At 46.4% G+C, this 12,912-nt stretch overlaps 1 protein-coding gene across 1 annotated transcript; it reads left to right on the top strand.

Annotated features, from left to right (window-relative positions):
- Positions 1 to 117: 117 nt before the first annotated feature.
- LOC142376390 (intermembrane lipid transfer protein VPS13C-like) lies at positions 118 to 8,366 on the top strand (the record flags this gene model as incomplete). The annotated part of the gene is made up of 8 exons (XM_075459934.1): positions 118 to 2,575; positions 4,130 to 4,262; positions 5,412 to 5,484; positions 5,810 to 5,910; positions 5,986 to 6,139; positions 7,873 to 7,952; positions 8,026 to 8,085; positions 8,216 to 8,366. Coding segments are annotated over exons 1-8 (781 nt in total), but the record flags the coding sequence as incomplete, so codon positions are not given.
- Between the last annotated feature and the right edge of the window lie 4,546 nt (positions 8,367 to 12,912).

Raw genomic sequence — 12,912 nt, 5'->3', positions numbered from 1 at the left:
CATCTGTATAACAGCACACAGCATCTGTATAACAGCACACAGCAGCTGTATAACAGCTGGCAGCATCTTTATAACAGCACACAGCATCTGTATAACAGCACACAGCAGCTGTATAACAGCACACAGCATCTGTATAACAGCACACAGCAGCTGTATAACGGCTGTATAACAGCACACAGCAGCTGTATAACAGCACACAGCATCTGTATAACAGCACACAGCAGCTGTATAACGGCTGTATAACAGCACACAGCAGCTGTATAACACCCCACAGCATCTGTATAACAGCATACAGCATCTGTATAACAGCACACAGCAGCTGTATAACCGCACACAGCATCTGTATAACAGCACACAGCAGCTGTATAACAGCACACAGCAGCTGTATAACCGCACACAGCAGCTGTATAACAGCACACAGCATCTGTATAACAGCACACAGCATCTGTATAACAGCACACAGCAGCTGTATAACAGCACACAGCATCTGTATAACAGCTGTATAACCGCACACAGCATCTGTATAACAGCACACAGCAGCTGTATAACAGCACACAGCATCTGTATAACAGCACACAGCATCTGTATAACAGCTGTATAACAGCACACAGCATCTGTATAACAGCTGTATAACCGCACACAGCATCTGTATAACAGCACACAGCATCTGTATAACAGCACACAGCAGCTGTATAACAGCACACAGCATCTGTATAACAGCACACAGCATCTGTATAACAGCACACAGCATCTGTATAACAGCTGTATAACCGCACACAGCATCTGTATAAAAGCTGTATAACAGCACACAGCATCTGTATAACAGCTGTATAACAGCACACAGCAGCTGTATAACAGCTGTATAACAGCACACAGCATCTGTATAACAGCTGTATAACAGCACACAGCAGCTGTATAACAGCATCTGTACAACAGCACACAGCATCTGTATAACAGCTGTATAACCGCACACAGCATCTGTATAACAGCACACAGCATCTGTATAACAGCTGTATAACAGCACACAGCATCTGTATAACAGCTGTATAACAGCACACAGCATCTGTATAAAAGCTGTATAACCGCACACAGCAGCTGTATAACAGCACACAGCATCTGTATAACAGCTGTATAACAGCACACAGCATCTTTATAACAGCTGTATAACCGCACACAGCATCTGTATAACCGCACACAGCATCTGTATAACAGCACACAGCATCTGTATAACAGCACACAGCAGCTGTATAACAGCACACAGCATCTGTATAACAGCACACAGCATCTGTATAACAGCACACAGCATCTGTATAACAGCTGTATAACAGCACACAGCAGCTGTATAACAGCACACATCATCTGTATAACAGCTGTATACCAGCACACAGCATCTGTATAACAGCTGTATAACCGCACACAGCATCTGTATAACAGCACACAGCATCTGTATAACGGCTGTATAACAGCACACAGCATCTGTATAACAGCACACAGCATCTGTATAACAGCACACAGCATCTGTATAACAGCACACAGCATCTGTATAACAGCACACAGCATCTGTATAACAGCTGTATACCAGCACACAGCATCTGTATAACAGCTGTATAACCGCACACAGCATCTGTATAACAGCACACAGCATCTGTATAACAGCACACAGCATCTGTATAACGGCTGTATAACAGCACACAGCAGCTGTATAACAGCACACAGCATCTGTATAACAGCTGTATAACAGCACACAGCAGCTGTATAACAGCACACAGCATCTGTATAACAGCTGTATAACAGCACACAGCAGCTGTATAACACCCCACAGCATCTGTATAACAGCATACAGCATCTGTATAACAGCACACAGCATCTGTATAACAGCACACAGCATCTGTATAACAGCACACAGCAGCTGTATAACAGCTGGCAGCATCTGTATAACAGCACACAGCATCTGTATAACAGCACACAGCAGCTGTATAACAGCACACAGCATCTGTATAACAGCACACAGCAGCTGTATAACGGCTGTATAACAGCACACAGCAGCTGTATAACAGCACACAGCATCTGTATAACAGCACACAGCATCTGTATAACAGCACACAGCAGCTGTATAACAGCACACAGCATCTGTATAACAGCACACAGCAGCTGTATAACGGCTGTATAACAGCACACAGCAGCTGTATAACACCCCACAGCATCTGTATAACAGCATACAGCATCTGTATAACAGCACACAGCAGCTGTATAACCGCATACAGCATCTGTATAACCGCACACAGCAGCTGTATAACAGCACACAGCATCTGTATAACAGCACACAGCATCTGTATAACAGCACACAGCATCTGTATAACAGCACACAGCAGCTGTATAACAGCTGGCAGCATCTGTATAACAGCACACAGCATCTGTATAACAGCTGGACAATAACTCCTGTACCTGTACCTCCAGGTGAGGCCTGGAAGGCGGCCCGCCTGCAGCCCTCTTCGGTCCAACACATCCTGCAGCCGCTGGACTTCACCCTGCAGCTGGCCAAGTGTATGGTGGATAAAGATGCCAGGATGCCCAGGTAAGACTCACCTGGTTCCACAGGGCTCACCTGTGTTCACCTGTGTGTTCACCTGTGCTCACCTGTGTTCACCTGTGTTCACCTGTGCTCACCTGTGTTCACCTGTGCTCACCTGTGTGTTCACCTGTGCTCACCTGTGTGCTCACCTGTGTTCACCTATGCTCACCTGTGTTCACCTGTGCTCACCTGTGTTCACCTGTGTTCACCTGTGCGCACCTGTGCTCACCTGTGTTCACCTGTGCTCACCTGTGTTCACCTGTGCTCACCTGTGCTCACCTGTGTGTTCACCTGTGCTCACCTGTGCTCATCTGTGTTCACCTGTGTTCACCTGTGCTCACCTGTGTTCACCTATGCTCACCTGTGTTCACCTGTGTGTTCACCTGTGCTCAGCTGTGTTCACCTGTGCTCACCTGTGCTCACCTGTGTGTTCAGCTATGCTCACCTGTGTGTTCACCTGTGTTCACCTGTGCTCACCTGTGCTCACCTGTGCTCACCTGTGTTCACCTGTGTGTTCACCTGTGCTCACCTGTGCTCACCTGTGCTCACCTGTGTTCACCTGTGTTCACCTGTGCTCACCTGTGTGTTCACCTGTGTGTTCACCTGTGCTCACCTGTGCTCACCTGTGTGTTCACCTGTGCTCACCTGTGTTCACCTGTGCTCACCTGTGTTCACCTGTGCTCACCTGTGCTCACCTGTGTTCACCTGTTCTCACCTGTGTTCACCTGTGTTCACCTGTGCTCACCTGTGTGTTCACCTGTGTGTTCACCTGTGCTCACCTGTGCTCACCTGTGCTCACCTGTGTTCACCTGTGTGTTCACCTGTGCTCACCTGTGTTCACCTGTGCTCACCTGTGCTCATCTATGTTCACCTGTGTGTTCACCTGTGCTCACCTGTGTTCACCTATGCTCACCTTTGTTCACCTGTGCTCACCTGTGTGTTCACCTGTGCTCACCTGTGTTCACCTTTGCTCACCTGTGCTCTCCTGTGTTCACCTGTGCTCTCCTGTGTTCACCTGTGTTCACCTGTGCTCACCTGTGCTCACCTGTGTTCACCTGTGTGTTCACCTGTGTGTTCACCTGTGTGTTCACCTGTGTGTTCACCTGTGCTCACCTGTGTTCACCTATGCTCACCTTTGTTCACCTGTGCTCACCTGTGCTCACCTGTTTTCACCTATGCTCACCTTTGTTCACCTGTGCTCACCTGTGTGTTCACCTGTGCTCACCTGTGTTCACCTTTGCTCACCTGTGCTCTCCTGTGTTCACCTGTGCTCTCCTGTGCTCACCTGTGTGCTCACCTGTGTTCATCTGTGTTCACCTGTGTGTTCACCTGTGCTCACCTGTGCTCACCTGTGTTCACCTGTGTGTTCACCTGTGCTCACCTGTGTTCACCTTTGTTCACCTGTGTGTTCACCTGTGCTCACCTGTGTTCACCTTTGTTCACCTGTGCTCACCTGTGTTCACCTGTGTGTTCACCTGTGTGTTCACCTGTGCTCACCTGTGTTCACCTTTATTCACCTGTGTGTTCACCTGTGCTCACCTGTGCTTTCTGCCTCAGGTTTAAGGTTTCTGGGGAACTTCCACTGCTGCACGTTAAGATCTCAGACCAGAAGATCCACAACGTTCTGGAGCTGATGGAGAGCATCCCTCTGCCCAGGAGGAGCTCCGCCCCCTCCACCCCCACAGAGAAGGTACACCTGCAGTCGGGTGGTACTGAGCCCTGATAGAACCCGGTTCTGAGCCCTGGTACAACCCAGTTCTGTTCTCTGATAGAACCCGGTTCTGTTCCCTGATAGAACCCAGTTCTGTTCTCTGATAGAACCTGGTTCTGTTTCTTGATGGAACCCGGTGCTGAGCCCTGATAGAACCTGGTTCTTTTCCCTGATAGAACCCGGTTCTGAGCCCTGGTACAACTCAGTTCTGTTCTCTGATAGAACCCGGTTCTGTTCCCTGATAGAACCCAGTTCTGTTCTCTGATAGAACCTGGTTCTGTTTCCTGATGGAACCCGGTGCTGAGCCCTGATAGAACCCGGTTCTTTTCCCTGATAGAACCCGGTTCTGTTCTCTGATAAAACCCGGTTCTGTTCACTGATAGAACCCGGTTCTTTTTCCTGATAGAACCCGGTTCTGTTCCCTGATAGAACCCGGTTATGTTTCCTGATAGAACCCGGTTCTGTGCCCTGATAGAACCCGGTTCTGAGCCCAGATAGAACCCGGTTCTGTTCTCTGATAGAACCCGGTTCTGTTCACTGATAGAACCCGGTTCTTTTTCCTGATAGAACCCGGTTCTGTTCACTGATAGAACCCGGTTCTTTTTCCTGATAGAGCCCGGTTCTGTTATGACCCCTGATAGAACCCGGTTCTGTTCTCTTATAGAACCCGGTTTTGTTTCCTGATAGAACTCGGTTCTGTTTCCTGATAGAACCCGGTTCTGAGCCCTTATAGAACCCGGTTCTGTTCACTGATAGAACCCGGTTCTTTTTCCTGATAGACCCCGGTTCTGTTCTCTGATAGAACCCGGTTCTGTTCTGACCCCTGATAGAACCCGGTTCTGTTCCCTGATAGAACCCGGTTCTGTTATCTGATAGAACTCGGTTTTGTTCCCTGATAGAACCCAGTTTTGTTCCCTGATGGAACCCGGTTCTGAGCCCTGATGGAACCCGGTTCTGTTCCCTGATAGAACCCGTTTCTGAGCCCTGATAGAACCCGGTTCTTTTCCCTGATAGAACCCGTTTCTGACCCCTAATAGAACTCTGTTCTGTTCCCTGATAGAACCCGGTTCTGTTCTGACCCCTGATAGAACCCGGTTCTGTTCTGACCCGTCTCCTTCTCTTCCTCAGGTGTCCTCGTTGGCTCGGGCCAGGCAGCCAGCAGCCAGGCTCCGCCCCGCTCTGCTTGATGTCTTGGAAACAGGTCAGTGTTTGCTGTGCTCTGATTGGCTCACAGTGTTTCCCAACTGAACGCTTTCCCAACTGAACGCTTTCCCAACTGAACGCTTTCCCAACTGAACGCTTTACCAACTGAACACTTTACCAACTGAACTCTTGTTTGAACGGTTTTCTAACTGAACGGTTTTCCAACTGAACGCTATTGAACGCTTTCCCAACTGAACTCTTGTTTGAACGGTTTTCCAACTGAACAGTTTCCCAACTGAACTCTTGTTTGAACGGTTTTCCAACTGAACAGTTTCCCAACTGAACGGTTTCCCAACTGAACTCTTGTTCTGTTTTCCTCTCAGATTCGGATGAAGATGCCAGTGAGAAGTCGGCGGATGAAGACCATCAGCGCTCGGCTCTGGAGGAGCTCACCAACGTTCACTTTCAGTTTGAAGTCAGAGAGGTTTGTTTGAGTCTCAGGACGTCGGGTCTAACCCATCTTAAGCGGAACGCCTGAGACAGCAGTTCATGTGTTCAGGTGCTGCTGGAGCTGACCCGGCAGGCGGACCAGGAGAAAGCCGTCCTGGTCCTCAGCGTCAGTCAGCTGGGAGCTGAAGGACAGGTGCGCAGGTTCGACCTGAGTGTGACCTCATACCTGCGGCGAGTCGCTCTGGACTACTGCGACGGTCCAGGTGAGAGAACGTCTGAATCTGATCCGTGGAGGACCTTTGGTGTAGAATGTGTGGTTCTTCTTCCATGTGGAGGACCTTTGGTGTAGAATGTGTGGTTCTTCTTCTGCGTGGAGGACCTTTGGTGTAGAATGTGTGGTTCTTCTTCTGCGTGGAGGACCTTTGGTGTAGAATGTGTGGTTCTTCTTCTACGTGGAGGACCTTTGGTGTAGAATGTGTGGTTCTTCTTCTACGTGGAGGACCTTTGGTGTAGAATGTGTGGTTCTTCTTCTACATGGAGGACCTTTGGTGTAGAATGTGTGGTTCTTCTTCTGTGTGGAGGACCTTTGGTGTAGAATGTGTGGTTCTTAATCTGCGTGGAGGACCTTTGGTGTACAATGTGTGGTTCTTCTTCTACGTGGAGGACCTTTGGTGTAGAATGTGTGGTTCTTCTTCTGTGTGGAGGACCTTTGGTGTAGAATGTGTGGTTCTTCTTCTGTGTGGAGGACCTTTGGTGTAGAATGTGTGGTTCTTCTTCTACATGGAGGACCTTTGGTGTAGAATGTGTGGTTCTTCTTCTGTGTGGAGGACCTTTGGTGTAGAATGTGTGGTTCTTCTTCTGTGTGGAGGACCTTTGGTGTAGAATGTGTGGTTCTTCTTCTACATGGAGGACCTTTGGTGTACAATGTGTGGTTCTTCTTCTGTGTGGAGGGCCTTTGGTGTAGAATGTGTGGTTCTTCTTCTGCGTGGAGGACCTTTGGTGTAGAATGTGTGGTTCTTCTTCTGTGTGGAGGACCTTTGGTGTAGAATGTGTGGTTCTTCTTCTACGTGGAGGACCTTTGGTGTAGAATGTATGGTTCTTCATCTGCGTGGAGGACCTTTGGTGTAGAATGTGTGGTTCTTCTTCGTGGAGGACCTTTGGTGTAGAATGTATGGTTCTTCATCTGCGTGGAGGACCTTTGGTGTAGAATGTGTGGTTCTTCATCTGCGTGGAGGACCTTTGGTGTAGAATGTGTGGTTCTTCTTCGTGGAGGACCTTTGGTGTAGAATGTGTGGTTCTTCTTCCATGTGGAGGACCTTTGGTGTAGAATGTGTGGTTCTTCATCTGCGTGGAGGACCTTTGGTGTAGAATGTGTGGTTCTTCTTCGTGGAGGACCTTTGGTGTAGAATGTGTGGTTCTTCATCTGCGTGGAGGACCTTTGGTGTAGAATGTGTGGTTCTTCTTCTGCGTGGAGGACCTTTGGTGTAGAATGTGTGGTTCTTCTTCTACGTGGAGGACCTTTGGTGTAGAATGTGTGGTTCTTCATCTGTGTGGAGGACCTTTGGTGTAGAATGTGTGGTTCTTAATCTGTGTGGAGGACCTTTGGTGTAGAATGTGTGGTTCTTCTTCTGCGTGGAGGACCTTTGGTGTAGAATGTGTGGTTCTTCTTCTGCGTGGAGGACCTTTGGTGTAGAATGTGTGGTTCTTCTTCTACGTGGAGGACCTTTGGTGTAGAATGTGTGGTTCTTCATCTGCGTGGAGGACCTTTGGTGTAGAATGTGTGGTTCTTAATCTGCGTGGAGGACCTTTGGTGTTGAATGTGTGGTTCTTCTTCTACGTGGAGGACCTTTGGTGTAGAATGTGTGGTTCTTCTTCTGTGTGGAGGACCTTCGGTGTAGAATGTGTGGTTCTTCTTAAACAGATTTTAGATCCCAGACCCTTAAAGCCTCCTGGGCTTCTCCTTGCTGATCGGTTCTGGTTCCGACTCTGTTTTTAGGTGGCAGGACTCGCCCTCTTCACCTGATCGGCTCGTCAGAGCAACAGGGCTCCGATCTGCTGAAGGTGGAGTTCATCAAGGTGAGGTCGCATTAACGCCTCGTGCTTCACACACATGAACGGATTCTGATTCGGTGGTTCTGTGGTTCTGCAGGCGGACCCGGCCGGGCCCAGCTTCCACACCCTGTTCAACAGTACCGAGCAGACTCTAAAGGTGGGTGGATGTTAGCTCTACAAACTATTATTAGTTACAACTCTGAAGGGTTTTTGTTATTGGCAGAAGAAGAAAATGTTCTGTTCAGATAATGTTCTGCTCACTAACCCTAACCCGCCTGTTGTTTCAGGTGGAGTTCTCCTCTCTGAACTTCCTCCTTCACACCAAAGCTCTGCTGTCCACCATCAGCTACCTCAACGGTGCCATCCCACAAAAGCTTGCTGTCTCCCAGGACCGAAACACCAAAAAGTGGGTGGAGAAGGCGGGACATGGCCAGAAAGGTGAGTCCCTGCTGAGATGTTCAGGTGATGTTCAGGTGATGTTCAGGTGATGTTCAGGTGATGGTCAGATGATGGTCAGATGATGGTCAGATGATGGTCAGATGGTTAGATGATGGTCAGATGATGGTTAGATGATGGTCAGATGATGGTCAGATGATGGTTAGATGATGGTCAGATGATGGTCAGATGATGGTCAGATGATGGTCAGATGACGGTTAGATGACGGTCAGATGATGGTCAGATGATGGTCAGATGATGGTTAGATGATGGTTAGATGATGGTTAGATGATGGTCAGATGATGGTTAGATGGTTAGATGATGGTTAGATGGTTAGATGATGGTCAGATGATGGTTAGATGATGGTCAGATGATGGTCAGATGATGGTTAGATGGTCAGATGATGGTTAGATGGTCAGATGATGGTTAGATGGTTAGATGATGGTCAGATGATGGTCAGATGATGGTCAGATGATGGTCAGATGATGGTTAGATGATGGTTAGATGGTCAGATGATGGTCAGATGATGGTTAGATGATGGTCAGATGATGGTCAGATGATGGTTAGATGATGGTCAGATGATGGTTAGATGATGGTTAGATGGTCAGATGATGGTCAGATGATGGTTAGATGATGGTCAGATGATGGTCAGATGATGGTCAGATGATGGTTAGATGATGGTTAGATGGTCAGATGATGGTCAGATGATGGTCAGATGATGGTTAGATGGTCAGATGATGGTCAGATGATGGTTAGATGATGGTTAGATGGTCAGATGATGGTCAGATGATGGTTAGATGATGGTCAGATGATGGTCAGATGATGGTCAGATGATGGTTAGATGATGGTTAGATGGTCAGATGATGGTCAGATGATGGTCAGATGATGGTCAGATGATGGTTAGATGATGGTCAGATGATGGTTAGATGATGGGTAGATGGTTAGATGATGGTCAGATGATGGTCAGATGATGGTTAGATGGTCAGATGATGGTCAGATGATGGTCAGATGATGGTCAGATGGTGGTCAGATGATGGTTAGATGATGGTTAGATGATGGTATGATGGTCAGATGATGGTTAGATGATGGTATGATGGTCAGATGATGGTCAGATGATGGTCAGATGATGGTTAGATGATGGTTAGATGATGGTCAGATGATGGTCAGATGATGGTTAGATGGTCAGATGATGGTTAGATGATGGTTAGATGATGGTCAGATGATGGTCAGATGATGGTTAGATGGTTAGATGATGGTCAGATGATGGTTAGATGATGGTTAGATGGTTAGATGATGGTCAGATGATGGTTAGATGATGGTCAGATGATGGTCAGATGATGGTTAGAAGATGGTCAGATGATGGTTAGATGATGGTCAGATGATGGTCAGATGATGGTTAGATGGTTAGATGATGGTCAGATGATGGTTAGATGATGGTTAGATGGTTAGATGATGGTCAGATGATGGTTAGATGATGGTCAGATGATGGTCAGATGATGGTTAGAAGATGGTCAGATGATGGTCAGATGATGGTTAGATGATGGTTAGATGGTTAGATGATGGTCAGATGATGGTCAGATGATGGTTAGATGGTTAGATGATGGTCAGATGATGGTTAGATGATGGTCAGATGATGGTCAGATGATGGTCAGATGATGGTTAGATGATGGTTAGATGGTCAGATGATGGTTAGATGATGGTCAGATGATGGTTAGATGATGGTCAGATGATGGTCAGATGATGGTCAGATGATGGTTAGATGGTTAGATGATGGTCAGATGATGGTCAGATGATGGTTAGATGGTCAGATGATGGTTAGATGGTTAGATGATGGTCAGATGATGGTCAGATGATGGTCAGATGATGGTCAGATGGTCAGATGATGGTCAGATGATGGTTAGATGATGGTTAGATGATGGTTAGATGGTCAGATGATGGTCAGATGATGGTTAGATGATGGTCAGATGATGGTTAGATGATGGTCAGATGATGGTCAGATGATGGTTAGATGGTCAGATGATGGTCAGATGATGGTTAGATGATGGTTAGATGATGGTCAGATGATGGTCAGATGATGGTTAGATGATGGTCAGATGATGGTTAGATGATGGTTAGATGGTTAGATGATGGTCAGATGATGGTTAGATGATGGTTAGATGGTTAGATGATGGTCAGATGATGGTCAGATGATGGTCAGATGATGGTTAGATGATGGGTAGATGGTTAGATGATGGTCAGATGATGGTCAGATGATGGTTAGATGGTCAGATGATGGTATGATGGTCAGATGATGGTCAGATGATGGTCAGATGATGGTTAGATGATGGTCAGATGATGGTTAGATGATGGTCAGATGGTGGTCAGATGATGGTTAGATGATGGTTAGATGATGGTATGATGGTCAGATGATGGTTAGATGGTCAGATGATGGTTAGATGATGGTCAGATGGTCAGATGATGGTCAGATGATGGTTAGATGATGGTCAGATGATGGTCAGATGATGGTCAGATGATGGTTAGATGATGGTTAGATGATGGTCAGATGATGGTCAGATGATGGTTAGATGATGGTTAGATGGTCAGATGATGGTTAGATGGTTAGATGATGGTCAGATGATGGTCAGATGATGGTCAGATGATGGTTAGATGATGGTTAGATGGTCAGATGATGGTTAGATGGTTAGATGATGGTCAGATGATGGTCAGATGATGGTCAGATGATGGTCAGATGATGGTTAGATGGTTAGATGATGGTCAGATGATGGTTAGATGATGGTCAGATGATGGTCAGATGATGGTCAGATGGTTAGATGATGGTCAGATGATGGTTAGATGGTTAGATGATGGTCAGATGATGGTCAGATGATGGTTAGATGGTTAGATGATGGTCAGATGATGGTCAGATGATGGTTAGATGGTTAGATGATGGTCAGATGGTCAGATGATGGTCAGATGATGGTTAGATGATGGTCAGATGATGGTCAGATGATGGTTAGATGATGGTTAGATGGTCAGATGATGGTTAGATGATGGTCAGATGGTCAGATGATGGTCAGATGATGGTTAGATGATGGTCAGATGATGGTCAGATGATGGTTAGATGATGGTATGATGGTCAGATGATGGTCAGATGATGGTCAGATGATGGTTAGATGGTCAGATGATGGTTAGATGATGGTCAGATGGTCAGATGATGGTCAGATGATGGTTAGATGATGGTCAGATGATGCTCAGATGATGGTTAGATGATGGTTAGATGATGGTCAGATGATGGTTAGATGATGGTTAGATGGTCAGATGATGGTTAGATGGTCAGATGATGGTCAGATGATGGTCAGATGATGGTCAGATGATGGTTAGATGATGGTTAGATGGTTAGATGATGGTCAGATGATGGTTAGATGATGGTCAGATGATGGTCAGATGATGGTCAGATGATGGTTAGATGGTTAGATGATGGTCAGATGATGGTTAGATGATGGTCAGATGATGGTCAGATGATGGTCAGATGATGGTTAGATGGTTAGATGATGGTTAGATGATGGTCAGATGATGGTCAGATGATGGTTAGATGATGGTCAGATGATGGTTAGATGATGGTCAGATGATGGTTAGAAGATGGTCAGATGATGGTCAGATGATGGTCAGATGATGGTTAGATGATGGTTAGATGATGGTCAGATGATGGTTAGATGGTTAGATGATGGTCAGATGATGGTTAGATGATGGTTAGATGATGGTTAGATGGTTAGATGATGGTCAGATGATGTTTAGATGATGGTCAGATGATGGTCAGATGATGGTCAGATGATGGTCAGATGGTCAGATGATGGTCAGATGATGGTCAGATGATGGTTAGATGATGGTCAGATGGTCAGATGATGGTCAGATGATGGTCAGATGATGGTCAGATGATGGTTAGATGATGGTTAGATGGTTAGATGATGGTTAGATGATGGTCAGATGATGGTCAGATGATGGTCAGATGATGGTCAGATGATGGTTAGATGATGGTCAGATGGTCAGATGATGGTCAGATGATGGTTAGATGATGGTCAGATGATGGTCAGATGATGGTTAGATGATGGTTAGATGATGGTCAGATGATGGTTAAATGATGGTCAGATGATGGTTAGAAGATGGTCAGATGATGGTTAGATGATGGTCAGATGATGGTTAGATGATGGTCAGATGATGGTCAGATGATGGTTAGATGATGGTCAGATGATGGTTAGAAGATGGTCAGATGATGGTCAGATGATGGTCAGATGATGGTTAGATGATGGTCAGATGATGGTTAGATGATGGTCAGATGATGGTCAGATGATGGTTAGATGATGGTCAGATGATGGTTAGAAGATGGTCAGATGATGGTTAGATGATGGTCAGATGATGGTCAGATGATGGTTAGATGATGGTCAGATGATGGTTAGATGATGGTCAGATGATGGTCAGATGATGGTTAGATGATGGTTAGATGATGGTCAGATGATGGTCAGATGATGGTCAGATGATGGTTAGATGATGGTCAGATGATGGTCAGATGATG

This window comes from Odontesthes bonariensis, unplaced genomic scaffold (assembly GCF_027942865.1).
Source record: "Odontesthes bonariensis isolate fOdoBon6 unplaced genomic scaffold, fOdoBon6.hap1 scaffold_277, whole genome shotgun sequence".
NCBI classification, from domain to species: Eukaryota; Metazoa; Chordata; class Actinopteri; order Atheriniformes; family Atherinopsidae; genus Odontesthes; species Odontesthes bonariensis.
This window is presented reverse-complemented; position numbering and strand designations above follow the sequence as displayed.